The 27,997-nt window shown below is 44.7% G+C and overlaps 1 protein-coding gene across 3 annotated transcripts; it reads left to right on the top strand.

The window, feature by feature from the left end:
- Positions 1-854: 854 nt before the first annotated feature.
- Positions 855-27,317, top strand: elp1 (elongator acetyltransferase complex subunit 1). 3 transcript variants are annotated; one of them, XM_086158021.1, is made up of 36 exons: positions 855-930; positions 1,585-1,797; positions 3,530-3,670; positions 3,747-3,828; positions 4,132-4,212; positions 5,791-5,876; positions 6,732-6,922; positions 9,422-9,545; positions 9,626-9,719; positions 12,789-13,019; positions 13,095-13,265; positions 14,856-14,952; positions 15,047-15,202; positions 15,291-15,397; positions 15,597-15,700; positions 15,848-15,901; positions 16,133-16,238; positions 16,313-16,425; positions 17,970-18,043; positions 18,154-18,232; positions 18,783-18,862; positions 18,955-19,092; positions 19,210-19,295; positions 19,433-19,581; positions 20,457-20,580; positions 23,787-23,884; positions 23,984-24,185; positions 24,266-24,327; positions 24,416-24,478; positions 24,561-24,621; positions 24,727-24,840; positions 25,098-25,197; positions 25,459-25,586; positions 26,142-26,293; positions 26,506-26,593; positions 27,046-27,317. In XM_086158021.1, the coding sequence occupies exons 2-36, from the start codon at positions 1,648-1,650 to the stop codon at positions 27,111-27,113; spliced, it is 3,954 nt and encodes a 1,317-aa protein (XP_086014147.1). In that variant the 5' UTR covers positions 855-930; positions 1,585-1,647; the 3' UTR covers positions 27,114-27,317. The 3 variants fall into 3 exon arrangements, with proteins under 3 accessions (XP_086014147.1, XP_086014149.1, XP_086014148.1); XM_086158022.1 differs by lacking the exon at positions 855-930 and adding an exon at positions 936-1,062; XM_086158023.1 differs by lacking the exons at positions 26,142-26,293; positions 26,506-26,593; positions 27,046-27,317 and having other exon boundaries at positions 25,459-25,956.
- The last annotated feature ends 680 nt before the right edge of the window (positions 27,318-27,997 follow it).

Below are 27,997 nucleotides of genomic sequence, written 5' to 3'. Positions count from 1 at the left end.
GTCTACACATTGTTATAAATATGATCATAGATATGAATGTGAACTTTGCAATAAAGCAGCGAGTGGAATACAGTGCAATAAGATGTTTGAGAGCAGCTTGAACCAACACAGTAGAAATGGTTGATTTGCTGATGTTGGAGTATGGTTTCTGTCATCCGGACATCCGGAGTATACTGTGACGATGCACAGGTGAACGTATGGACCGTGTACAAATGGATTTATATTGCATTTGGTTATAAATCCTGTCCCCCCATGTCTGCTGAGCAGGACGGATGAACAGATGCAAAGTTACCCTGTCTTATTCACTTCTCCGGTTTACAGACAGACATAAGCTGTTCACATGGTGCTAACTGGTATCTGTAACATATTCTCCTTTTTTGCATAAAAGAGACTCATTACAAACAATAAATGGAAGTCCTGCTGGAAGACAAGCAGACACGGCCTCGGTCTGTCTCTCTCCGCTCCCCGTAGCTACAAACTAACCTCTGATACGGTGGACCTCATCCACCACCGGCAAGGAGATCCGGACCTCGGCCTTGGACTGAGAGGTCGAGGAGAGCCCACCGTGGTTCCCGGGTTCACCACCATGACCGTCCTCAACGCCTCCACACCATAAGCGCCTGTAATATTACAGTTGAAATATTCTTTCTCTCCTGTTTTTTGAAGATGTAACAATAATCATCATGATCATCACTATCTGAGAATAGATCTGTATTGGAATTCCAACCACATTATCATGTTTTCTTGAAGTCGTAATGATTGGAGATGTAATTAGACTCCCGGACGCTAGGGGGCGCCGCCGCGCCAGGCGCAAAGTGTTTGGGGTTAAAGGTTACGATCTGGACACTTTCCGACGCCACATGCTGTTCTGTTGATGCCGGTCGTCGCCTCTCAGCTACACTGTGTTTTAATTTGTTTTTCTTCAACCGGGTGAGCTTCATGGAACTGCTAACTGTCCCGCTCGTTGTGCATTTGTCTCACTAGCCTCTGCGCTGCCTGTTGCGGTTTGGACTTCTGTGAATTCATCGGGCTCCATCTGGACAGCGATTCTGTTCCAGAAAGGTTGTTTTATTAGACATGTTTAAGCGACATTCGTCACCGATGATTTTTCGTCATCTCAACAGGAGGATTTGAAAATCATTCATTTTAATCCCCCTGTAAATATCTATTCGTCATCCGATTTCCCCGGTAATCTGAAGTGGCAAACTTGATGTCTGATGGTCCAGTCATGTCAGTCATTATTGGAAGTGAAATATTAGAATGCTATTCGTGGCAAATGGACTTGAAGATGTTTCACCTCTCATCCAAGAGGCTTTGTCAACCTTTCAAAATATTTTCCAAAGTCGACTTCGGCAAAATCCCAGCAAATTGGGGTCTTTTCCTCCCGCTGTCAAATCAAGCCTGAATACCCTCAAATGTTATCTACATGTCCGTTATCATACGGTGCTGTACCCCATTTGAGCGGAAAACGAACCACGGCATCAATGTGAAACTCGGACGGGATATATAAATGAATGGGGAGAGGGAGGCTCTTATTTGCAGTTAAAAGAAACCACGCTAACTAGTGTTTTTGTGTGGTGGAAGCTTTGTGTTCCCGCATCAGGCACTAACAGACCGGGCTCGGCCTTCACCTGTCCTGGAGGCGAGATGAGAAACCTGAAGCTGCTGAAGAGCCTCCAGAGCCCCGAGTTGCGAGGCCCCGGTTCTCCTCAGTGTCTCTGCCTGCGGGCCGACACGGACACGCTGCTGGTTGCATCCGAGTTCTCCGTGGCAGAGTACGACCCCCGCACAGGAAAGGTGGGATCCCCGCATCAACCCCCAGGGCACAATATCCATAGACATCCTCATTTGTGAAACCGGGTTTATTCATTTTTGTTCCCCTTTTCTTTAAAAACTGCTTCTCGTCACCAACGTTTAGAATGCGACAAATGATGCCGTGAACAGAAAGAGTAATGATCAGCACTCGTCTTTACAGTTAAAGTACATATGTAGGCAGGCAGTTATCGGACTTTTGGCTTCTGGACGGAAGTATACCAATGGCTTATCCTTCGGGTGGCCGGAGCGGGCCGTCTCAATCGAGAGTAACTGGCAATGGTGTGTATATGCTTTATATTTTGTAATGGCCAAGAGGATCAGGAATGAGTCCAACAGAGGAACAGCACATGTTAGATGTTTTGGAGAGAAGGTCAGAGAAGCCAGACAGAGATGGTTGGGTCATGGACAGAGGAGGGATAGAGGATATATTGGTAGACGGATGCTGGAATTGGAGCTGCCAGGCAAGAGATCTGGAGGAAGACCAAAGAGAAGATTTATGGACGTAGTGAGAGAAGATATGAAGGTAGTTGGTGTGAGAGAGGAGAAAGTTGATTCGCTGTGGCGACCCCTGAAGGGAAAAGACCAAAGGAGAAGAAGATGATGATTTAATAATGAACATCAGCAAAACATGGAAAACATTGTGACCCATTTGAAGACATTGAGCTGAAGGATTCAGAGACAATAGGTCTCCATTATCCTACACAAACAAAAATGTTGCAGTGAAAAGCTGCACAAGTTCCTTCAAAGCAAATCGAAAATGAGGGTGTCATCCATCCAGACACCCAGGTATTTATAAAAGTGAACCACCTCAAGAGAGGGTACCGAGTGTCATTTGTGGCCACTTCCTAGAATTGGTGGACAAAATTAGCTTAATCCTGTCTGTCAGGAGAACAAGTGTCATCTGAAATAATTTGTGCTGGTTTCTGCAAGGATTCAATGACCTGAACAAAAGCTGATCCTCAGCTCCTCGGGAGAGACAGCACCCTGTGGAAGAAACTCAATTCGGCCGCTTTCACGTGTGATCTTTCTTTTGGTCACTACCCACAGCTCGTGACTGTAGGTGAGGGTGTGAACGAAGATCGGCTGATGACGAAGGGCTTTGCCTCTCAGCTCAGCTCCTTCTTCACCTCCAAGGACCAATGCAGAGTCTGCATTACTGCTGATTCTGCACCGATCCACCTGTTGATCTCAGCTCCGTTCCTCCCTCACGCGTGAAACGTCCAAGAGATACTCCCTCACATTATGGAGATATTCCTCCGCTAGGGTCAGTAGGATCAGCATCAGAAATAAAGTTAGCGTCTGACACAATTACACCCAGATCATTGATTTTAAATTCTGAATAAGATTGGGCCCAAAAAAGAAACCTTGCTGACAGTAACACATTTAGAATGCAGCCCATCTTACATGCTACAGAACTCTTGATTGAGGGAAAAAAAAAGCAATGTGCAATGTGATGTTTTGTCATGTGCAACAAGGAAACCATTTACCGCTCTTAAGGCAGCTGTGATGGTACTGTTTTTCTGAAGCCCAGTTGGCATTTCAATGACATAGCATTTGAATAGAAAACATTTTTATTTTGAAAGGAAAATTAACAGGAGTTTACACCCTGAATAGCCTAATCAAGTAATGTGAGGGGAAAAGAGGACTAGCCCAGCCTGTCAACCATAAACCCAATATGACTCTGGAAACAGAACTTAAAGTCTGGTACCCGCAGGTGGTGACAGAAGCCTGGCTTAGTGCCGATGAGGCAAGCGTAGGCCCGGTGGTTGGACTGCAGGACCTGGCGGAGATTGGGTCGGCATGCTTGGCCACAGCAGGTGGGGACGTCCTGCTCTTTGACCTGAGCACCTTACAGGTAAGAGAGCTTTCGTCCGCCGCCTTCCTCGTCCTCTCGGTTCTAATACGAGTGTCTCTTTGGCCCGGTGGTGCAGTTGGAGTGTGTTGGCAGCGTCGATAGCGGTCTGACCTCCATGTGCTGGAGTCCTGATGAAGAGCTTGTCATCCTCACCACTGGTAAGTACAGTACAGTATGTCACATGACAACAACAGAAACATCTGGGAGAGCTTTATTAGTATAAGAAGTTGTCCAGAAATTAACCTTAAAGATGACTTTTTATAACAAACAGATCAAGAATAAAGTAAAACAATACGTAGAAAACATTTCAGTTTTTTAGAAGTAGCCAGAAAATAATCAAGAAATGACCCTGAAGTCAACAATTAATAATGAAGTTTGATAAGGAAAAGTTCTGAAAATATATATATTTTTCAATTTGTAAGAAAGTGTTGTGACAGATGCAAATGACTGTGTGTGTGCAGGGCAGGAGACGATCATCATGATGACCAAAGATTTTGAACCGATCACCGAGGTCGGAATCCACCAGGACGGCTTTGGGGAAGGTACACACACCTATAATTGGCTGTTGTTTTATGGCCGCCCTTCTGATGGCGCGCAAAGTTACAACACCGGGCATAAAGCATGGTGAAGGTGCGGAGAGTGCCGTTGTATCGAGAAACTGGAAAAGTAATTTTGATTGAAAGTGGCGGGATAAAGAATTGCTCCGAGGCTGGTCAGAGCCCGTTGGCGGAAGTCCAGGTGAGACGTTTTGTGGCGTGTGCAATAAAACGTAAACTTTGCTCGAGGGGCATCAATTTGGTCACATGGAACATGCGGTCAGTTGGTTATAAGTTGGCGAAGGGCAGGCAGTAGTTGACTGGCCGATTTTTTTTTTGTTGGGACCAGCAAAGCCACGGCTCCCGTCAGCAACACGACAGCTGCCGCTGCTCCGACCGCCGCTACAGCAGTGTCGTGACAGGTGGGAAGATCAGCACTCGTGAACGGTATTCAGTTCTGATCCAACGTTGACCACGCTGGAGCTCTGGCACCAGTGAATACTGCAACACCACTCCTATCCGTCAAACGATGGCGTCTCTGATCTGTCTCAGGCAGTTTCCTGACTCCGATGTTGCTAAATCTTTTATATGTGGAAGGGACAAAACAAGGTTTATTATAAAATTTGGGTTCGCCCAGTTCTTAGAAAAGAACTGATTTCCACAGGGAAGAGGAGACCTGCAACTTAACTGAACAAACTGTGGAGGCCCAGAGACTGGTCTGTGACCAGGTCAGAGCTTGTCGAGGTGTACTCAAAGTGTCCGGCTTCTATAGCCTCGGCCAGGACAGAACACAAGATGTACCTCGACGAAGAGAGGAAGAGGAAGCAAGAGAGTGCAATACCTTGACTGGAAATAAAGCATTGGCGTATGAGCTGGAAGCACTGAGAAAGAAAAAGGCGGTGTTGACAGAGGGGTGTGCCCGCCTTCAGGAGGATGCTGATGAACTTGCTGAGAAAGCTGAAAACAACTCTGGCAGTGCGCTCATGGCTCCGGTGATCCCAAAGTCAAATACTCTTTGGAGGAGATACAAGGACAAATGCCTTGATCTGAAAAACATTGAGACATTCAGAGCAAAAGGGAAACTAAGAAATACACACTTATCATACACAAAGTTATATCAATGTGCTTTATTTGCCCCTTTGTTACTTAGAAGATAGTACGTGCGCATCTGCTACTGTGCAAAACCTATTCTGGAGGTAAATAATTGAGCTTATTAAAAATGAATATATCAAGAGTCAGGCATAGCATTAAATATGATTAACTAATGCCTGCAGAAACCCTGACAGTGTATGTTGTGAGTCTGTTTTGTGTTTGAACATGCTCTGTGTGTCTTCATGTTTGTGTATATTGTTCCTATTGGTTAGAATGTGCATGTTTTTGTAGTGTGAATGGTGTGTGGTTTTCATTTGTGTTTGTGTATTTTTGTATTTGATGTGTGTATAGTGTGTATTGTGGTGTGTCTGACTCATGTTTGTGCACATATTTATCATGTGTGTTGTATTGGAGCTGGTGCGTGTGTGTGTTTTATGTGTGATGTGTATTTCTAATGTATATTTTTTGTGTGTGCATGCATGTGCACTGCAGGAAAGTTCATCACGGTGGGCTGGGGGAAGAAAGAAACTCAATTTCATGGCTCAGAAGGAAAGCTGGCAGCACAGAGGAAGATCCAGGTTGGATATCAAACACAAACATAACTCGTGCTGTGACATCAGAGGTCACATGACATAAAGAGACAATAAAGTACAAAGAACAGAAAAATAATACCATCACAAAAAATTAGCTAAATTCTTTCATTATCTACCCTTTATGCTATACTCAGGGTCGCAGGGATGCCAGAGCCCGTCCCAGCTTTTATTGAGCGAGAGGTGGGGTACACCCTGAATTGTCTGCCGGGCCGTGGCAGGGGCATACCTGGAAACAAACAACCATTTACTCTCTATCACATATCTGGGCAATTTTTCCAATTAACCTTGTGCATGAAAGCAGATAACCCAGAGATGAGAGAAAATTGGCAAAATTTCCACAACATGATGTAGGTTTTATACTCGACACTAAACACAAAGCAATGGGAGCATATGGAGTGGACAGTGTACTACTGCTCAGTCCTGCTGCTACAGACAGTGAGACAGAGCAGCAGCCATGCTCACCTGTTGCGCTCCTGCAGTTTGTTTTTAGTAGATTGGTGCGTATGACATTTTTTCAAGTGTTGACCTCAGTGTTGACATCAGACGACAGTTCACTTTGAAACTCACCAGACAAAGGGCTAAAATAGGGCCAGGTACTATCCCTGATGGAAATGCAAGAAAGGGTCGGCAGGGTTGAGCTACATCTGTTGTTGAAAAGTTACAAATTACAGGAAATAACCAGAACTTCCAATAAATTGCAGAGACATCAGGAAATAAGAAATAAAAAGGCCCTAAAATGACTTCCTCCTGCACAAACATTTTTCTTGTCCTAGTCCTGAAAAACCTTACATGAAAGACTTGTGAACAGGAGTTTGAACCCGCACTCTCCGTTTCTGTCAGGATGTGACACGCGCGGCAGTCTGGGATGACCACAGACCGCGGGTGACATGGCGGGGGGACGGGCAGCTGTTTGCAATCAGTGCTGTCTGCCCTAAGACAGCATCCCGGAAGGTGAGGGTTTGGAGCAGAGAGGGGGTCCTGCAGGCCACCAGTGAGCCCGTCAGTGGCCTTGAGCACGCCCTCTGTTGGAAGTAAGAACGCATTGCCGCTTTCGTACTGCACGGCTTTGATTTTTCTCCTTGTGTGACTGCATTTCTTTAAGTTACTTACTACATTTATTTGATTGGCTTACTTTGTTGCATTGTTTTTGTCCTCAGAAAGTTCATTCTGTTGGTTTGGAAAAAAAATTGGCAAGAAAAATTGGCAAGAAATTACACAAGATGCACCCAAAATTCTTCTCAAAAAGAAGGAAATCAGCACAAAATTATCAAAAAAGACAAACCATTAAATTTAACATAAAAAATGAATAACTAAAAGCAACTGCAAATGCTTCTAAAATTTTGTATATACATATCCAGTATCTCTTTTCCTTTCTTGGGTCATTACAGCGAATCAACTTCCTCTATCTAACCGTAATGCCTTTCTTATCTCCTCTCACACCAACTAACTTCATTTTCTCCTTAATTACATTCATAAATATCCCCTTTGTTCTTCCTTTAGGCCTCCTGCCTGACAGTTCCAACCTCATCATCTTTCTACCTATAAATTCTCTGTACCTCTTCTCCACATGACCAAACCATCGGAGTCTTGCCTCTCTGAGATTATCGGCAAACATCTATCATGTAATGCCACATGTTCATCACCGAACCTATCCATCCTTGTCACTCCCAACAAGAACCTCAACATTTTCATCTCTGCTTCCTGTCTTTTCCTCCGTGCCACTGTCCTTAAACCATCTCTAAACATTGCTGATCTCACCACTGTCTTGTACACCTTTCTTTTTGTTCTGGCTGATGATTTTTGATCATACATTCATCTTCAATCTTTTATCACATACATTCCAACCTGCTTGAATGCATTTCTTCACCTCTTTTTCACAGTCTTCATTGCTCTGGACTGCTAACCACAAGTACTTAAAATCATCTACCTCCATTCCCTTTCACTTCACGTTTCCACCAAGGTTCGTGTCACTAACACACAAATGTTCTCTCTCGCTGAGGCTGACCATAATTCCTCTCCTTTCCGTCTCTCTTGATTTTCCTCCACCCGACTCCGCTCTTAAAATCTCATCTGCAAACATAATGTTCCATGGAGAGTCCTGTCGCCTCAACACTTGCATACATGTCCTGCACCCGTCTCACATACTTATCTGCCACTCCAGCCTTCTTTGTGCCGCACCATAGTTCCTCTTTTGGCATTCAGTTACAGTTGGGTAAAAAACTATTTATTCAGGCACGTATTATGGTGAGTGCAAGTTCTCCCGCTTAAAAAGATGATAGAGGCCTGTAATTTTCATCATAGGTACACTTCAACTGTGAGACAGAATGCGAAAAAAAATCCAGAAAATCACATTGCCAGATTTTTTTTAAAGAATTTATTTGCAAAATATGGTTGAAAATAAGTATTTGGTCAAGAACAAAAGTTCATCTCAACACTTTCTTATATACCCTTTGTTGGCAATGACAGAGGTCAAATGTTTTCTCTGAGTCTTCACAAGGTTTTCACACACTTGGCAGCGTTTTGGCTCATCCCTTCTTGCAGATCTCCTCTAGAACAGTGATGTTTTGGGGCTGTTGATGGGCAACACGGATTTTCAATTCCATCCGAGCATTTTCAATGGGGTTGAGATCTGGAGACGGGCTGGGGCCGCTCCGGGACCTTGAAATGCTTCTTACAAAGCCACTCCTTTGTTGCCCGGGCGGTGTGTTTGGGATCATTGTCATGCTGAAAGACCTAGCCACGATTCGTCTTCAGTGCCCTTGCTGATAGAAGGAGGTTTTCACTCAAAATCTCACTGTACATGGTCCTGTTCATTCTTTTCCTTACACGGATCAGTCGTTCTGGTCCCTTTGCAGAAAAACAGCCCCAAAGCGTGATGTTTCCACTGCTTTGCTTCACAGTAGGTATGGTGTCATTCAGATGTAACTCAGCATTCTTTCACCAAACACAAGTTGAGTTTTTATCAAAAAGTTCTATTTTGGTTCGTCTGACCATAGGACATTCTCCCAGTCCTCTTCTGGATCATCCAAATGCCCTCTAGCAAACTTCAGACGGGCCTGGACATGTACTGCCTTAAGCAGGGGGCCACGTCTGGCTCTGCAGGGTTTGAGTCCCTGGTGGCGTAGTGTGTTCCTGATGGTAGCCCTGGTGGAAGCCTTTGTTGCTTTGGTTCCAGCTCTCTGCAGCTCATTCACCAGGTCCTCCCGAATCATGTTGACCCCACAGGCGGAAATCTTGCGTTGAGCTTTAGAGTGTGTGTGCGTGTGTGCGTGTGTGCGTGTGTGCGTGTGTGCGTGCGTGCGTGCGTATTTATCTATATACATATGTATATACGTATATAAGTTGTATCTTTCCTTTTTTTAAATGCTGTTCATGTATTTGTTGATAGGCTAGATTATTATTATTTATTCTAAATAGTAAAATATGGTAAGAATGCTTAGAATAAGCTGTTATAGTATTAAAAGTGAAATGGGGCAGTAGGAGTCCCCCACCTGGCCATATCTAGTAACTGGAGCCTGGTTTCATTGCAGACCATCGGGAAGCCTGATCGCCTGCAACCAGAGACACCCCAACAAGCACTGTGTGGTTTTCATGGAGAAAAATGGGTTGCTGCACGGAGACTTCATCCTGCCTATCGGCCCGGACCAGGCCAAGGCATGTGCACAAACACACTTCCGCACGCATTAAGCCTGTATATTCTCAGGTTGTTAGAATTGTCCGTGTCTGGGCTCCAGGTGAAAGATCTGCTGTGGAACACCGACTCCACCGTTCTAGCTGTTTGGCTGGAAGATTTAGAGCCCAGGGAAGACGGATGTGTCAGAACCTGCAGTGAGTTCAGAGCAGAGCGTGTTGCTCTGCAAGCTCTTCCAAAGCCGTCTAACTTTTTTTTTAAATGAATTGTGGAACATAATTTGGACATTTATTTTCAGCTGCTCAACCTGTGTCAGCTACAATCTTTTTTTTTACCTCCAATTACTAGTCAAGTAAAGAGCCTGGGACTGAGAGTAGGGACTTTGAATGTTGGGACTATGACAGGAAAAGGTAGAGAGTTGGTCGACATGATGCAGAGAAGGAAGGTGGATATACTGTGTGTCCAGGAGACCAGGTGGAAAGGTAGTAAGGCTAGAAGCTTAGGAGCAGGCTTTAAGTTGTACTATTATGGTACTGACAAGAAGAGAAATGGAGTAGGAGTTATCTTGAAGGAGGAGTTTGTTAGGAACGTCCTAGAGGTGAAAAGAATGTCAGATAGACTTATGAGTCTGAAACTGGAAATCGAAGGTGTGATGCTCAATGTTGTTAGTGGCTATGCCGCGCAGGTGGGATGTGAATCTGAAGAGAAGGAGAAGTTCTGGAATGAGTTAGATGAAGTGATGCAGAATATTCCCAGAAATGAGAGAGTGGTCATTGGTGCAGACTTCAATGGACATGTTGGTGAAGGCAATAGAGGGGATGAAGAAGTGATGGGCAGATTTGGTATCCAGGATAGGAATGCTGAGGGACAGATGGTGGTAGATTTTGCAAAAAGGATGGAAATGGCTGTAGTGAACACCTTTTTCCAGAAAAAACAGGAACATAGGGTAACTTATAAGAGCGGAGGTAGGAGCACGCAGGTAGACTACATCTTGTATAGACGAGGTAACCTGTAAGAGATCAGTGACTGCAAAGTAGTTGCAGGTGAGAGTGTAGCCAGACAGCATAGGATGGTGGTTTGTAGGATGACTCTGGTGACAAGGAAGATGAAGAAGACAAAGGCAGAGCAGAGGACAAAATGGTGGAAGCTGAAAAGGGAGGAGTGTTGCATGGTTTTCAGGGAGGAATTGAGAAAGGGTCTGGGTGGTCAGGGTGAGCTTCCAGATGATTGGACAACTACAGCTAGTGTTATCAGGGAGACAGGTAGAAGAGTACTTGGTGTGTCATCTGGAAGGAAAGTAGATAAGGAGACTTGGTGGTGGAATGAGGAAGTGCAGGAGTGTATACAGAGAAAGCGGTTAGCGAAAAAGAAGTGGGATACTGAGAGGACTGAAGAGAACAGACAGGAGTTCAGGGAGGTGCGGCGAAAGGTAAAGATAGAGGTAGCAAAGGCAAAACAAAGGGCTTATGATGACTTGTATGCTCGGTTGGATAGTAAGGAGGGTGAGAATGATCTATACAGGTTGGCGAAACAGAGAGATAAAGATGGAAAGGATGTACAACAGGTCCGGGTGATAAAGGACAGAGAGGGAAATGTATTGACAGATGCTAGAAGAGTGATGGGAAGATGGAAAGAGTACTTTGAAGAACTGATGAATGTGGAAAATGAAAGAGAGGCAAGGGTAGAAGAGGTGATTATCGTAGACCACAAAGTAGCAAAAATTAGTAAAAGTGAAGTGAGGAAGGCATTGAAGAGGATGAAGAGTGGAAAAGTAGTTGGTCCTGATGATATACCTGTGGAGGTGTGGAAGTGTCTAGGAGAGGCAGCGGTAGATTTTCTGACTAGATACTTAGAGAGTGAGAAGATGCCTGAAGAATGGAGACAAAGTGTAATGGTGCCTATTTTTAAGAATAAAGAGGATGTGCAGAATTGTGGCAACTACAGAGGGATAAAGTTGATGAGCCATACAATGTAGTTATGGGAAAGAGTAGTGGAAACGAGACTGAGAGCAGAAGTCAGCATTTGTGAACAGCAGTATGGCTTCATGCCTAGAAAGAGTACTACAGATGCAGTATTTGCGGTGAGAATGCTAATAGAAAAGTACAGAGAAGGCCAGAGGGAGTTACATTGCGTTTTTGTAAACCTAGAAAAAGCATATGACAGGGTGCCAAGAGAGGAGCTCTGGTATTGTATGAGGAAGTCTGGAGTGGCAGAGAAGTATGTTAGACTGGTGCAGGACATGTATGCTAGCTGTGAGACACTGGTACGGTGTGCTGTAGGGGTAACAGAGAAGTTCAAGGTGGAGGTGGGACTCCATCAGGGATCAGCTCTGAGCCCCTTCTTGTTTGCAATGGTGATGGATAGGCTGACAAATGAGGTTAGACAGGAATCCCCATGGACCATGATGTTTGCGGATGACATTGTGATCTGTAGTGAGAGCAGACAACAGGTAGAGGAAAATCTAGAGAGGTGGAGGTATGCTCTGGAAAGGAGAGGAATGAAAGTTAGTCGCAGCAAGACAGAATATATGTGTGTGAACGAGAGGAACTCGGGTGGAACGGTGAGGCTACAGGGAGTGGAGATCAAGAAGCTGGAGGATTTCAGGTACTTAGGGTCAACAGTCCAGAGCAACGGAGAGTGTGGAAAAGAGGTGAAGAGACGGGTCCAAGCAGGTTGGAACGGGTGGAGAAAAGTGTCAGGGGTACTATGTGATAGAAGACTATCGGCCAGAATCAAAGGAAAGGTGTACAAGACAGTGGTGAGACCAGCGTTGATGTATGGACTAGAAACTGTTACAATGACCAAAAGACAGCAGGCAGAACTAGAGGTTGCAGAGATGAAGATGTTGAGGTTCTCTTTGGGAGTGACCAGGCTGGATAGGATCAGGAATGAATCTATCCGAGGGACGGCACATGTTCGATGTTTTGGAGAGAAGGTCAGAGAAGCCAGACTGAGATGGCTCGGTCATGTACAGAGAAGAGATAGTGAATATATTGGTAGACGGATGCTGGAATTGGAGCTGCCAGGCAAGAGGTCTCGAGGAAGACCAAAGAGAAGATTTATGGACGTCATGAGAGAGGATATGAAGGTAGCTGGTGTGAGAGAGGAAGATCCAGAGAATAGGGTTAGATGGAGAAAGTTGACTCGCTGTGGCGACCCCTAACGGGAAAAGCCGAAAGAAGAAGAAGAAGAAATATAGTACTTAAAATCTAGCACTAATGTTATTGAGCTGTTGAAACACTGTTTTTCCGTCCATGTCTCTGCAGTCCAGCTGTGGTCGGTTGGAAACCACCACTGGTACCTGAAACAGATGCTCGACTTTGGTTGGGATGCTACAGCGGCTCCGGTCTGCGTCACCTGGGACCCCAAGGTTCCACTGTGCCTCCACGTAATGACTCACGGCCGGACCGCTGTCACCTATGAGTGGGCGTGGGCCACGGACAGGAGCCCTGGGCCAGATTGCTCCGACCTCGCCAATGTGGCAGTGATCGATGGAGGTGAGGAGCTATCAGACGGGGTCTAACCTCCGTGGGCTGTTTTGACAGTTTGGCCTTCCTCCCACTTCCCCTCAGCAAAGATCCTGGTGACGACCTTCAGGCAGAGCGTGATCCCGCCCCCAATGTGCTCCTTTGAGTTGCAGCTGACGTCGCCGGTAAACCAGGTGACCTTCCTCTGCCAGCCTCAGAGGACCAATCAGCTGGCGGCGATGACCGCCGATGGAAACATCTCCATCTATGGGCACGGTTGGTTATTACGCCCACATTCCATGAACTGTCTGGACATTTAGTCCTCCGTCATAAACTTTGACATCCGTGAGGAAAGGTAAAGCAACAAGTTCTCGGCTCAAACTTCTTTCGTCTGAAGAAAGGGGATATGAAGGTAGTTGCGAGAGAGGAGGATCCAGAGAATAGGGTTAGATGGAGAAGGTGGATTCGCTGTGGCGACCCTGAAGGGAAAAGCCCAAAAGAGAAGAAGATGATGATTTAATAATGAACATCAGCGAAGCATGGAAAACATCGTGACCTCGCATGAAATCATCAAGAACAACAGGGAGCACCTTGTCTTTGAAAACTAAAAATGAACCTTATTCATTGGACGAGACAGAACTTTTCCCATTACACAGTTTTCCTCGTGCAGAGATGTGCATGTGTCGGTGTCAGAAAAGAAGAACTGCCACTGCCGTTGCCCAGTTAGGGATGGCTTCTGGATCCAAGAAATCAACTTAGTGGAGTTTGGAAAAACTCTGTCACCAAAAATTTGCTCCAAAAACAAAAGATGATTTATTTCACGTATAACACAAAACACTTATTATCATAGGCATGATGTTTTGAGCCAAAAATAAGCTCTTTCACAGATCCTTATTGGAAATATGTGTTAACACACACATATATATATATATATATATATATATATATATATATATATATATATATATATTTGGAGAGAAGGTCAGAGAAGCCAGACTGAGATGGTTGGGTCATGAACAGAGGAGGGATAGAGTATAAATTGGTAGATGGATGCTGGAATTGGAGCTGCCAGGCAAGAGGTCTGGAGGAAGACCAAAGAGAAGATTTATGGACGTAGTGAGAGAGGATATGAAGGTAGTTGGTGTGAGAGAGGAGGATCCAGAGAATAGGGTTAGATGGAAAAAGTGGACTCGCTGTGAAGACCCCTGACGGGAAAAGCCGAAAGAAGAAGACACATATATATATATTTATATACACTGCTCAAAAATAAAGGGAACACTTAAAAAACACATCCTAGATCTAAATGAATGAAATATTCTTATGAAATACTTTGTTCTTCACACAGTTGAATGTGCTGACAACAAAATCACACAAAAATTATCAATGGAAATCAATTGTATCAACCATGGAGGTCTGGATTAGGAATCACACTCAAAATTAAAGTGTAAAAACAAACTCCAGGCTAATCCAACTTTGATGTAATGTCCTTAAAACAAGTCAAAATGAATCTGTGTTGCTTCCTGAGTGGACACTATGATTTCACAGAAGTGTGATTGACTTGGAGTTACATTGTGTTGTTCAAGTGTTCCCTTTATTTTTTTGAGCAGTATATATAATATATATATATGTATAGTATTTGTGGTGTCAGTGTTAGCATGACACTTTAAATTTACTCACTCTAAATTTCTTTTTCTTTTTATTAGTTTAAGCTTGTTAATCGGCAGCGAGTCAGGTGTCCCATCTCAGTGGGTTCAACTCCACGTTGTGTCGTCGTCTTGATGATGTTAACTATTAATCATCTTTTTGGCCTGCCAGATCTTTTGTCCTCCGCCTGATGGATCACATCTCTTTTGATTTCTACCTCAGATCCTGTAGCCTGTACTAGTCCAGGCGAAGGGGGTGACGGGACAGCAGATGGTTTGAGAGCAGTGTCCTGCCCTCTTGTCTTCCAGAAGACTTTCAGGTGATGAAACCACCTGCCCTAGTCCAGGACCTGGACAGAAAAAGCTGACAGGAATGAACTCAGTTTTTCAGTGATTTGTTTTCTTGGTCCACAGGCTGTCTCTCCAGCAGGGGGAGCCACAGGCAATGCGGCGGCTGCTGTGGCTGCAGGATGAGCTGTTTATGGGCGTGACCTCTGGCCTGCTGCCGATGTCCTCCACTGTGCTGCTGCTCCGTCCGTGTCAGGATGCCAGCGACACACTTGCCGCCAGGTCGAACGTCAATATTATTCCCTAAAAACCTTATCGAAAATCCCCTGGTAGTTGTGCTGGAGGTTGTGACCTTGTTGTCCTGCCTCAGCTTGGCAGTGGAGGTGGCAGGGGTCGTGGTCAGCGCAGTGCACAGCTCCATCTCTGGCACTGTGGCGCTGCAGCTGGAGGACGGTCAGATCAGGAAGCTGCTCTGGGGTCAGTTTACAAGACGTATTTTATAAGACCCTGGCATCAACTAATTAGACTGTTTGATGCTTCGTGATGCGTTGCGTCTGGTCATTAACCGAGTATTTGTGATTTTGTCGATCGCTTCAGAATAACGCGATAGAATAATCAAACTTGTACAATCTGGTAGTCTTATTCATATCACCTGAGCTGTCGGCTCTCTGCGTAGATGGCCCTGACCTGTCAGTCCAGGAGTGGAGAGACTCCAACGGCTACATCATCAACTTTCCTGTTCCCTGTGTTCAGACAGCACTCTGCAGCCTGAATGGAGAGGTGCCATTAGAAATATATTCATGAATTATACACACACTCAATTAATCTAAACTCACTTAATGACAGGAGCAGGCAACATTACTCAAACTTAGTATGTCATTTTAATTGGAAAATGAAAGAGAACCCTGAATGACGTTTATGTTTCAGGAGTATCTTCTTGGCCTGACAGATAGATCCCGCCTGTATGTTGGAGACACAGAGGTACGCTTAAAACTTCTCACTTGGTTTGTTTGTTTGTTTGTTTGTTTGTTTGTTTGTGTGTGTGTGTGTGTGTGTGTGTGCGTGCGTGCGTGCGTGCGTGCGTGCGTGCGTGCGTGCGTGCGTGCGTGCGTGCGTGCGTGCGTGCGTGCGTGCGTTAATAACAATATGAAGTTATTGAGTTCTCCAGTGGCAGCAATTCCATCTGAGGAAAGTGTGTTCTCTTCTCTCCAGCTTGCCTCCAACGTGTCCTCCTTCACCATTTGCAGCGACTTCCTCATCCTCACTACCTATGCCCACACCTGCCGCTGTCTCTGCCTGAGCGGGCTCAATGTCAAAGGTGAGGTCATGGGTTTTAGCATGTGCTCCACCCTCCGTTGAGGTTTTCCATATATGTGACGATCAACCCCACAGGCCTGCAGGAGGCGCTGGCCTCAGGAGGCCAGAATGACGAGACGCTGCGGCGAGTGGAAAGGGGGTCCAGGATTGTCACCGTGGTGCCGCAGGACACAAGGGTGATTCTACAGGTCAGACAATGGCTTCAGAATCATCTAGAGCGGGGGGGGGGAGGATTTGACTCTAACTTCATGATATAGATTTTTATTTTTTTATGTAAAATGTTATGGTGCATACTTTTACTTTCTGGGCCCAGACCTATCTGGTTCTAAAGATACTATGGTAACATTTTTGAGGGAAATAATTTTTATATAGCAAATCCAGCCTCATTGGTCTGAAATATCCTGATCCATTTTGGCCACAACCCTACAAACTAATCAGACTGCTTTTTTCCATAAAATGAAATTCTCTGATGATTTTGTTGACAATTTTATACCAATTTTTAATGAGAATGCCTCTGGTTGTAACTCCTTCCTGGTCAATACATTTCACCCCACTGCAAGCAAAATTATCATTAAGTATTTAACCGCCATAGATGAAATAATTAGCTGTTTTTCCCAAATAATAAATTCAGCATACCAAAATGAATGAGAATTTAAATATTTTTTCCATTCTTAATGGATCTCTTTCCAATAAAATGAAAGCTTCAGACCCCCCCCAGAGAAATTACTGAAACCCAGTATTTCCCACAGCAGCAAGCACTTTGCAATAGAATCCAGAAGAAACAACCTTTAACCGGGCAGTAACCTTTGGCTGCATAACTCATGTAAACGGAGACCAAGGTTGGGCCCAGTATGGAGCCCCAAAGCACACCTTCGGCGATTGTAAGTGGTTTGGACAAAATGTCAGTCTTGAGCTGTGGGACAAGGTTAGCAAGATAGCTGGTGAACCAGTCCCAGCAAGTAGTGGACAGACCACTGCTGGAGAATCTGTGTTGGAAGATCCCACAATCAACAGACTTAAAAAGGATAGCAAAGGGCCTATGCAGACCTGCCTGTTGTTTAATGCTGTGATACTGTTGTCAAGAACCTTTATGGTGGCTATAATATACACATGACTAGCATGGAAAACAGATTGAAGGTCTGGCATGACTTTCTTTGAAACGAGGCAGTGACTTAGTTGTTTATGAACTTTGGCTCAGCCTGTTAATATGCTGTGGTGGGAAAAATCATGAGCAATTTCCATTCAGATGGGAAGACCGATCACTGTAGAGACAGATTAAATATTGTTGTAATGGGAGCAGCAGTAATATAAGCAGATCCTTTTAAGAAAGATTGACTCAAATTCATCAAAGCCAGCAGATTCACTTTCTATCAAACTTGATGAGTTTGCCCTCTACTTCTGAGATCGGGATTAGGAGAAACCAGTTTGGTGGATGAGGGAGGATGAGCAACAGAGGAGGTGTTTATGGGGCTAGAAGTAATAAAGCTGAATGGTCAAATTAACAATAATAATTATACATAATAATAACAAAATAAACCAAACCATCTAAAAAGATGTGGCCTAAAAGTGATAGAGATTTCACAGAAATCCTCAATATATGTGGAAACTTAAATTGAGCAAGACATGGCAAACAGAATAGTTCTGAAGTAGGGAAAATAATCCAGGAGGGCAGGGGAGGATTGTCTAATGACGTCCTGTCTGAGTTTCCTGATCCTGCTGCCTTCGTGTCCAGGTACCTCGTGGGAACCTTGAGACTATTCATCACCGGGCTCTGGTTCTGGCTCGGCTCAGGACCTGGCTTGACAGGTGGGTTCCTCCTACCTTCTCCGGTTCCCCAACCCTGCCTGCTGACATCAACCGGCAATCATTCAAAGTAATCTAATCCACTTGTTGATAATGTTGGTTTTTGCTCCCAGGTTGGAGTTCAGAGAGGCGTTCGAGTGCATGAGGAAGCTGAGGGTAAACCTCAACCTGATGTATGACCACAACCCAAAGGTACAGCGTTTCTCGATCGCTTACCGGTTGTCCATCTTTAAACAGCCCTTGCGCTATGCGGTGGAAATGAATCATGCTCCCCACGTCAGTTTGTACAAGAAAAGATGTCGAGACTTGAATCTGCCTACTGACTCTTTTTAGATTGTAGGCGGAAGACCGAGAACGAGGAGAGAACCCAGGTTGGTAAATAAGGATAACATTAAGACTGCATGAAATAAACTCTGAAGAATGGAGTGGGGAATCTTCCGGCTGTGTGGAGGAGAGCTGAACGCTGTTCTGCCTGCTGCCCAGCAGTCAACTCTCTCTTTTTCTCAGCAGGAAAGTTAAGTTTCTGATCCCGCGGTCAACTAGGTTCTCTCTGTGAGGCTCGAGGTTCTTCCTCCTACAGTCCAAAAAACAGGTTCATTGAAGGCTCAAAATTGTCTGTAGGCTTGGAGGAAAGTAAATGGTTGGTTTTCTCTTTTACGTGGCCCTGTAAGATTGACAGGAAATGTCTCGGTTAAGTCAGGTATTGACTAGAAAACAAACTATAGTAAGTCTCCTCCTGCAGGTTTTCCTGGAAAACACAGGGACGTTTATCTCTCAGCTGAACTCCGTCAACCACATCAACCTCTTCCTCAATGAGCTAAAGTAGGACTCCTGATGGAGCCGCCGTTTTAGACAGAAACCGATGCACATCAACGTGCGATCTGACTTTCCCATCACTCTTTCCTTCCATGCAGAGAGGAGGACACCACCTGCGGCATGTACCCCCATCCCAAGGGTAGCCGAAACCCATCCTGCCCACCATCTGGGCAGAGGAAGGTCGATGTGGTTTGTGATGCCTTACGGAGCACAATGGAGTTGCTTGATCCAAACAAGTGTGTCACTCTGACCATTGACCAGAAAAAAACAGACATCATATTTCACTTAAACAGAAAAACTTTGTCCTGCACAATTAAATGTTAAAATTAATTGTTTGACATGCACGCTCCTAGATTTTGTCTGTCCATCTTGACCGCCCATGTCAAGAAAACGGTTCCCGAACTGGAGATCGCCCTGCAGAAAGTCCATGAGCTCCGAGGTGAGGAGGCCAAAGACACACACCTTCACACAAACTGGCACTTAAAATTCCTATAGAAAAGTTTGTTTACGGTCTCAAGACCCATGGCATTCAGTTCCAAAGGAAAAAACTATGTTATTTCCTATTAATGTTTCCAGAGAACCCCCACCCAGCAGGTAGCCCTGTGACAGCCGAGGACGCGCTGAAGTACCTCCTCTTCCTTGTTAATGTCAACGACCTGTACGAGCACTCGCTGGGGACGTATGATTTTAACCTCGTCCTGATGGTGGCTGAGAAATCCCAGAAGGTTAATTTACTTAAAGGGTTGCTTACGTTTCACCTGACCTAGAAGTCATTAACTCAGGCCATTTTGAGTCTATAACTAGTTTATGGTCCTAACATGAGACTCTTAAAGAATTTAATTATTTTTTTTTAATTCCTTTTTTTGAAGAATCATAGTTCTCGTCAAATATTCATGGCAACTGGACTTCTCTTGAAGACGTTTCTCCTCTCATCTGAGAGGCTTTGTCAGTTGTAATGGCCTGTGGGGAGTTTTCGTGGTATAACTTGGGGTATGGTCTAAGCTGGGATGACTTGTTTCGATGATGAGTGAGCTGTTTTGAAGAAACTAGGCTGAATAGGGTACCCCGTCTGTCCTATCCAGAAAACTCCCCACAGTCCCGACAGAAGACAAAGTTCCGTGTGGGACATCTTCAAGAAAAGAAATCAAAGTCCAGTTGCCACGATTCCTTTTGACAAGGATCAGCCATGACCTGGATAAATGGTGACACCGGGGAACACAAGGATTGACATTTTCAGGAGCTTGCCCTCTTAAAGAGTTAGCATCTTTAGGCTTGCCTGTTATCCAACGACACACCCTGTCTCCAGGGGAAGCTTGTGGTCCTTCCTTGTAATGGCATAATCTCAGAGTCAATGTCAAGAATTTTTCACCTTTTCTCAGCTGCTCGTTGACCTGCCCCTCTTCCAGCCTTTTGAGAGTCTGATTGACAAACAAATGTTTTTCTGCTGAGGGTCACCACTTGCTGTCAAGGATAAATATAGATGTGGAAGATGTCAATGCTAAAGTGTACCTCATTTTTAAGACCATTTACAGGAAATAAAATTGTCTTGTATTCTGACCAGTGAAGTAGACTGAAAAAACATACAATGCCCTGTTTGCAGGATCCCAAGGAGTACCTCCCCTTTTTGAACATGTTGAAGAGCCTTGAGCCCAACTACCAGCGCTACACCATCGACAAACACCTGAAACGGTTCAGAAAGGCCCTGCTTCACCTCAGCAAGTCCGGTGAGTCTGCAGTTTGGAATTTCTGTGACTGCCTTCAGACGCCAACAGCGAGCTTTGCGCTAATTGACGGAGTAGCAGGATTGAAAGGATCCGAAAATTCAAATCTAACACTTGCCACCAGGAAGTAGTGCTACAAGCTAGCAGATAACAAGTGGCCAGACTTGCAAGGACAGCACACGGGAGCTTGAGTTTCTTTGCATTGCTTTAGTTGAAATGAAATCTAATGATTTCATGTTGACTTTTAAATCATCTTCTTCTCCTTTCGCCTTATCCTTTCAGGGGTCGCCACTTTGAATTCATCTTCTCCATCTAGCCCTATTCTCTGTATCCTCCTCTCTCACACCAACGACCTTCATATCTTCTCTCACTTGTCCATAAATCTTCTCTTTGGTCTTCCCCTAGACCTCCTGCCTGGCAGCTCCAATTCCAGCATCCGTCTACCAATATATTCTCTATCCCTCCTCTGTACATGACCCAACATCTCAGTCTGGCTTCTCTGACCTTCTCTGCATAACATAGAACATGTGCTGTTCCTCTGATAGACTCATTCCTGATCCCTGCGACCTTCAGTTCTGCCTCCTGTCTTTTCGTCATCGTAACTGTTTCTAGGCCAAACAGCATTGCTGGTCTCACCACTGTCTCCTCCACCTTTCCTCTCATTCTGGCTGATGTTCTTCTATCTCTTCGTACCCCTGACACTTTTCTCCACCCATTCCAACCTGCTTGAACCCATCTTTTCACCTCTTTTCCACATTCTCCTGTGCTCTGGACTGTTGATTCCCAAGTACCTGAAATCCTCCAACTTCTTGATCTCCACTCCCTGTAGCCTCACCGCTCCACCCAACTTCTTCTCATTCACACACATATACTATGTCTTGCTGCAACTTACTTTCATTCCTCTCCTTTCAAGAGTGTGTAATCACCTCTCTAGCTTTTCCCCAACCTGTTCTCTGCTCTCACTATAGATCACAATGTCATCTGCAAACATCATGGTCCATGGAGATTCACGGTCCATTGAGAAAATACATGTCCTGCACCAGTCTATCATACTTCTCTGCCACCCCAGACCTCTTCATACAATACCAGAGTTCCTCTCTTGGCACCCTGTCATATACTTTTTTCTAGGTCTACAAAAACACAGTGCAGCTCCCTCTGGCCTTCTCTGTACTTCTCTATTAGCATTCTCAATGCAAATACTGCATCCGTAGTACTCTGTCAAGGCATGAAGCCATACTACTGTTCACAAATGCTGACTTCTGCTCTCAGTCTAGTTTCCACTACTCTTTCCCTTAAATTCATTGTATGGCTCATCAACTTTATCCTTCTGTAGTTGCTACACTTCTACATATCCCCCTTTTTCTTGAAATGGTCACAATCACACTTCACCTCCATTCTTCAGGCATCTTCTCATTCTCTAAGATTCTGTTGAGTAATCTAGTCAGAAACTCTACCGTTGCCTCTCCTAGACACTTCCACACCTCCACAGGTATATCATCAGGACCCACTGCCTTTCCACTCTTCATCCTCTTCAGCACCTTCTTCATTTCACTTTTACTGATCTCTGTTACTTTGTGGTTACTTTGTTTACTCTTCTACCCTTGCCTCTCTTTCATTTTCCACATTCATCAGTTCTTCAAAGTACTCTTTCCATCTTCCCTTCACTCTTCTAGCATCTGTCAGTACATTTCCCTCTCTATCCTTAATCACCCGGACCTGTTGTACATCCTTTCCATCATTATCTCTCTGTTTCACCAACCTGTATAGATCATTCTCACCCTCCCTTACTATCCAACCGAGCATACAAGTCATCATACACCCTTTATTTTGCCTTTGCTACCTCTATCCTTACCTTTCGCCGCATCTCCCTGTATTCCTGTCTGCTCTCTTCAGTCCTCTCAGTATTCCACTTCTTCTTTGCTAACCGCTTTCTCTGTACTAACTCCTGCACTTCCTCATTCCACCACCAAGTCTCCTTATCTTCTTTCCTTCCAGATGACACACCAAGTACTCTTCTACCTGTCTCCCTGATAACACTAGCTGTAGTTGTCCAATCATCTGGAAGCTCACCCTGACCACCCAGACCCTTTGTCAACTCCTCCTTGAAAACCATGCAACACTCCTCCCTTTTCAGCTTCCACCACTTTGTCCTCTGCTCTGCCTTTGTCCTCGTGATCTTCCTTGTCACCAGAGTCATCCTACAAACCACCATCCTATGCTGTCTGGCTACACTCTCACCTACAACTACTTTGCAGTCACTGATCTCTTTCAGGTTACCTTGTCTATACAAGATGTAGTCTACCTGCGTGCTCCTACCTCCGCTCTTATAAGTTAGCCTGTGTTCCTATTTTTTTCTGGAAAAAGGTGTTCACAACAGCCATTTCCATCCTTTTTGCAAAATCTACCACCATCTGTCCCTCAGCATTCCTATCCTGGATACCAAATCTGCCCATCACGTCTTCAATCCCTCTATTGCCTTCTCAAACATGCCCATTGAAGTCTCCACCAATTACCACTCTCTCATTTCTGGGAATATTCTGCATCACTTCATCTTGCTCATTCCAGAACGTCTCCTTCTCCTCAAACTCATATCCACAGAGCATCACACTTTCAATTTCCAGTTTCAGTCTCATAAGTCTATCTGACATTCTCTTCACCTCCAGAACGTTAACTTCTACTTCGTTTCTCTTCTTGTCAGCACCATAATAGTACAACTTAAAGCCTGTTCCTAAGCTTCTAGCCGTACTACCTTTCCACCTGGTCTCCTGGACACACAGTATATCCACCTTCCTTCTCTGCATCATGTCGACCAACTCTCTACCTTTCCCTGTCATAGTCCCAATATTCAAAGTCCCTACTCAGTCTCAGACTTGACTTTCCTCTTCTCTCTCTGCTTCTGAACACACCTTCCTCCTCTCCTTCTTTGACCTACTATAGCCCAGTTTCCATTGGTGCTCTGTAGGTCATCGGTACCAATGTCGGTAGTTGTTGTCCCGGGCACCGACCGATCCAGAGTGATCTGGTTATATTGTTTTATTTGCATGTTTTTGGCAAAAGTTTTACGCCAGATGCCCATCCCGACTCAACCCTCGGCATTTATTGGGCTTGGGACCGGCCCAGGGAGGCACCAGCCTTTGCTGCCCTGAGGCTGCATTTTTATGTTGACTTTTAAATACTCATGAAAAATGTTTTCTGTGTTTCATACGCAGGAGCTGAACATTTCCCTGAGGTTTTGCAGCTGGTGAAGGAGCATAAGCTTTACAGTGAAGCTATCCGTCTCTATTCATCAGACAGTGACCACTACAAGGTACAGATGAGCAGCGGATTGATTCTTGACCCTCCCCCCGAGGAATAACTTCATGTCAGATCATTGCCCTGCATTTACATTTGGCCTCTGCTCCCCAAGGCCCTCAGCTGCGCCTATGCTGAGCACCTTGTGGAGCAGCAACAGGCCGAGCAGGCCGGCCTGTTACTATGGCGGTGCCATGAGCTGTTCCGTGCCCTGCAAGCATTCACTGACAGCTCTAGCTGGAGAAATGCCATCTGCATCGCCCAGCAGATCCCGCTGCCGCCTGACCAGCTTGCTCTGTTGGCCAGAGACCTGGCAGGTAATCAAAGCAACAGGGATTGATGTCAGATTCATGAAGATGGATTTTCTCATCTGAAAGTGTTTGGTTCCCTCTCGCAGGGAAGCTGATTGAACAGCAGCGATACTCGGAGGCTGCTCTACTGTTGGACCAGTACGCCAAGGTTGGATAAGGGCTACATGGATTATAATCTGGAAAATACAAATAGGTTTTTATTTGACTTTGAGCTGACCTTGATGTGACATCCTCAGGACTGTGAAGAGGCCATCTCGGCTCTGATCACCGGTGCGGTCTGGGAGGAGGCGTTGCGATTGGTTTGTTTTGCAGGCTCGCCCCTGTTTTCATTGTCTGTTTTTCCTTTGGTATTTTGTTCAATATTTCTTTGCCTGCTCCCAGATCTTCATGCACAACAGGCATGACATCACAGAAACAAACCTGAAACCTGCTCTGTTGGACAGTAAGGACTCCTATTTACTTATTTTTCACCAGGTTCCAGTCGCTTGCAGGCCAAATTATGAATGTTGAAGTATGAAAAAAAAAAATTGCCATATTGTGTCACCAGCTTTTGGCAACCTGACACTCTCCCTGGAGTCTCATGTGGCGACGTTCACCAGATACCGGGCCCGGCTTACTGTGGTTCGGGAGCAGAAAGAGAAGTCAAGGCTGAGCCTGCTGGGTGAGGAAAACAGACACACAGCCAGAACATTTCATATTGCAGCCTACAATGTTGGACTTTCTGCCATCTGTCTCTTCACTTGGAAATTAATGTTCACCCTAGGCGGAGTAAAGCAAAAACACTCTGTAAATGCAAGCTAGTGTCAGTCATCTGATATCTGCTACTCCTGACTGTGACTGTCTTGAACTTTGATCTCTCTGCATCCATGTTCTCAAACAAGAATCTCTGTGTTCACGATGAATCACTGTCTTCGCCAGAGGAGGACGGACCATACCATGCAGATGCTGAGCTGTACTCTGAGACTAGCAGCGTTATCACTGGGTCCAAATACTCCCACAGCAACTCCCGTATCTCCTCGTAAGACTTTACACATTCACCGGTCTGTAAATACTGAGGTTATCATACATTTATCACCTACAAATACCTAGCAACAGTGTGTATTTCTGTACATTTGATGTCCTTTTTGCTTCTGCCGGTGCAGTATGAGCAAGCAGTAATGGAGTAAGGCGGGGAAGGGGATTAACGATCCTATGTACCTTCATGAAGAATAACATTAATGCCGACATAAACTGCATAATTCAGTTGTTTGCTCCGCTTGTCCACTTTGTCTGGCCACAGGAGATCGTCAAAGAACCGTCGGAAGTCGGAGCGTAAGAAGCTGAGTCTGAAGGAGGGGAGTCCCACGGAGGACCGAGCTCTGATGTTTGCCCTGGGGGATATCATTGCCACAGTGGACAGGATGAGAGGTGTCCACAGTCGCAGTCCGGCACGCTGTACCCCTATTCAGTTGCTCAAACAACATCAATGGAAAAATTCTCAAAAACATTTCAAGTACTCGTGCAAATATAAGATTTATAGCATCACTGAAGTTGAGCTAATGCTAGCGTCAAGGCCAATTGCTGCATTTGGCAATTCTGGATTTGGACCGGCTGCACAGGTCATCGGTATTATCGTGTCTAACAGCGGCTGAAGGACAGTCATGACCAGCAATGATCACATCTTTGATCAGATATTGATCTGTAAATTTTTCATTCGGTGATGCTGATTAAATCAGTACCAGCACATAAAAGTATAGGAGTCTGGATTTTATTTTAAAAGACCTTCTGCGCTACATTATTTTTGTTTGTTGGTGAAGATGAAGACGAAGCTGTGTCTATAAAATGTAATTGAATGTCAGCTAAAGAAAAAATTCAAATGGCCGGTCATTTCCCCAGCTGACCTTCCGTCCAACAATTCCATGCATTTAGGGTTAGGGTTAATGGTTAATGTAGGGTTAATGGTTTTGTCAATGTCTCTCACAGAGGAGGTGCACGGGCTGCTGAAGGCCCTTGTCCTCTTTCAGTTTGACAAGCAGGCAGAGAAGCTGCAACTGCTGTACAATGAGACCCTGCAAACCATGGAGGCGGCGATCCCTGAGGTTTGGCCCGAGGGCCCACAGAGCAGCCAGAGCCTGGTAACCGTCCCACCAGATTTTAGCACCATGGCAGTAATAGAAGAAGAAAAAAAGTTTATTAAAAGTAAACTTGTTGTGGAATATTAACTTTTTAAATAATTTCTCAGAATTAGCAGTCAACTAAAAGCACAGACTATTCACCGGTTGTAGGGACTCACTGATCACCCAAGAAAAAAATGGTTTCATGTTGTTTATCTCACATCTCCTGTCAGCTCACAGGACCCAATTCTACCGTAAACAGCATCATGGCATCCCTCCAACAGCAGCAGCAGACAGCAACATTGCTGGCTTCACAACCAGGTGAGCGCTAGGAGATTGAGTGTCACCAGCCGATCATGATATTTCTAACACCATCTTTGATCAAGATTTGTACAATCATCTAAGAACTGAAATCTGGGATGTTGTGTCTTTTATACTTTTTACTCCCAGCTAATTTCTAGATGATTCTGATTAGTTTGAAGTTTACTCAAGCTATTCTCCCATAAGTCAGTCACCTTTAAACTCAGTATAATGTCAACTCAGTATCAGCAAGGAGTTATCAGAAAGTGATATTAAAAGTAGAAACAACAGAAAAATAATGAGGAGACTATTTGAAAATAAGCAAGAAATTTTGAAACCCATTCCTTAAAAAAACATGAGTAAATTCTCAGCAATTAAAGAAAAAAAGTAAAAAAAAAAAACTCCAATCATGGTTTTTGATTTTGAGGAAGTTAAGCTGACTTGTAACGTCCATACCCCCATCATCTACACAGACACTGAAGTCCCAGTGGTACCTAAGATGAGAAGCAGCGTCAAGTGGAAGCTCACCATTCTAACTTGAATTTATCTCTTTGTGTAAGGTTTTTATTAACTGTAAAGTTTTCAGCATGTAAACACAACACACTATCAGATGGACTCCAGTCTCATTTTGATGCGTCCAGAAATGCAAAACCCACCTTTGTGTAATGTATCGAGCCATTAAAAAAAAAATGTGTTTCATGGCTGAACTGGTATTAAATGTCTGAATATTCAATGTCATTGAAAATTCCATTGTCAAGGCCTTTTTTTGAGATTACCACATTTTTCTTGTTAGACCGTCACTGCAGCTTCCCTCTTCTCTTGCATGACAAGAACCAGTGCTCTCAACTGCTAAAATGCTTGCATGGCAGCAGCTTTAGCCACCTTGAAGCAGGAGAAAGAGGTTGTAGCTGCAGTAGCTGAAGTGGAGATCCTCGAGGCAGTGGTAGCAGACAAGTAGGTTTGCTGGAATTTTGCAGATATTCCACATGACGCCGGGGCAAAGAGCAAGTGATTATGTTCAATACCGCTCTAGAACACATTTTAGTCAGCAGTCATTGCTCCAAGCCAAACGCTTGACTGCAACCTCTCACCATCCCTCAGAGACCTGCTTGTTGTCCCTGACCGTATAGGAATGAAAGACTTAATTTAAATTGCTTGCCGTGAGCTTGTTACCCCCTGGAATGATCAAGTCCATGTGTCGAAATCAACCTTCTCAAATGTCATACAGGGACTGAGGCCTACCTACATTGAAGAGCCAGACCTGGCTAAGTGGCTAGACCATAGTTATCACAGCTCTTCATGTTAGTGACCCTGCGGCTGGGCTGGCTGGTTTGGTCTGGCATGGGTTCATCTGGAGGAGAACTAGGACTCACCCAAAATAGTCGAGAAGGCTCTTATGGACAAACTTGAAAGGTTCCCCAAAAT

The sequence above is a fragment of the Fistularia commersonii genome, chromosome 13 (assembly GCF_037954325.1).
Source record: "Fistularia commersonii isolate RoL2024-O1a breed Wild chromosome 13, RoL_Fcom_v1.0, whole genome shotgun sequence".
NCBI classification, from domain to species: Eukaryota; Metazoa; Chordata; class Actinopteri; order Syngnathiformes; family Fistulariidae; genus Fistularia; species Fistularia commersonii.
The sequence above is the reverse complement of the archived record's forward strand: the minus strand, read 5'-3'. Positions and strand labels throughout refer to the sequence as shown.

Bases quoted from the DNA above. Each gene is read 5' to 3' on its own strand.
- elp1 (XM_086158021.1), top strand. From the start codon at position 1,648: ATGAGAAACCTGAAGCTGCTGAAGAGCCTCCAGAGCCCCGAGTTGCGA. The intron at 16,239-16,312 runs GTGAGGTCATGG...TCAACCCCACAG, and splicing joins GAGCGGGCTCAATGTCAAAG to GCCTGCAGGAGGCGCTGGCC. The intron at 18,044-18,153 runs GTGGGTTCCTCC...TTTTGCTCCCAG, and splicing joins CTCAGGACCTGGCTTGACAG to GTTGGAGTTCAGAGAGGCGT.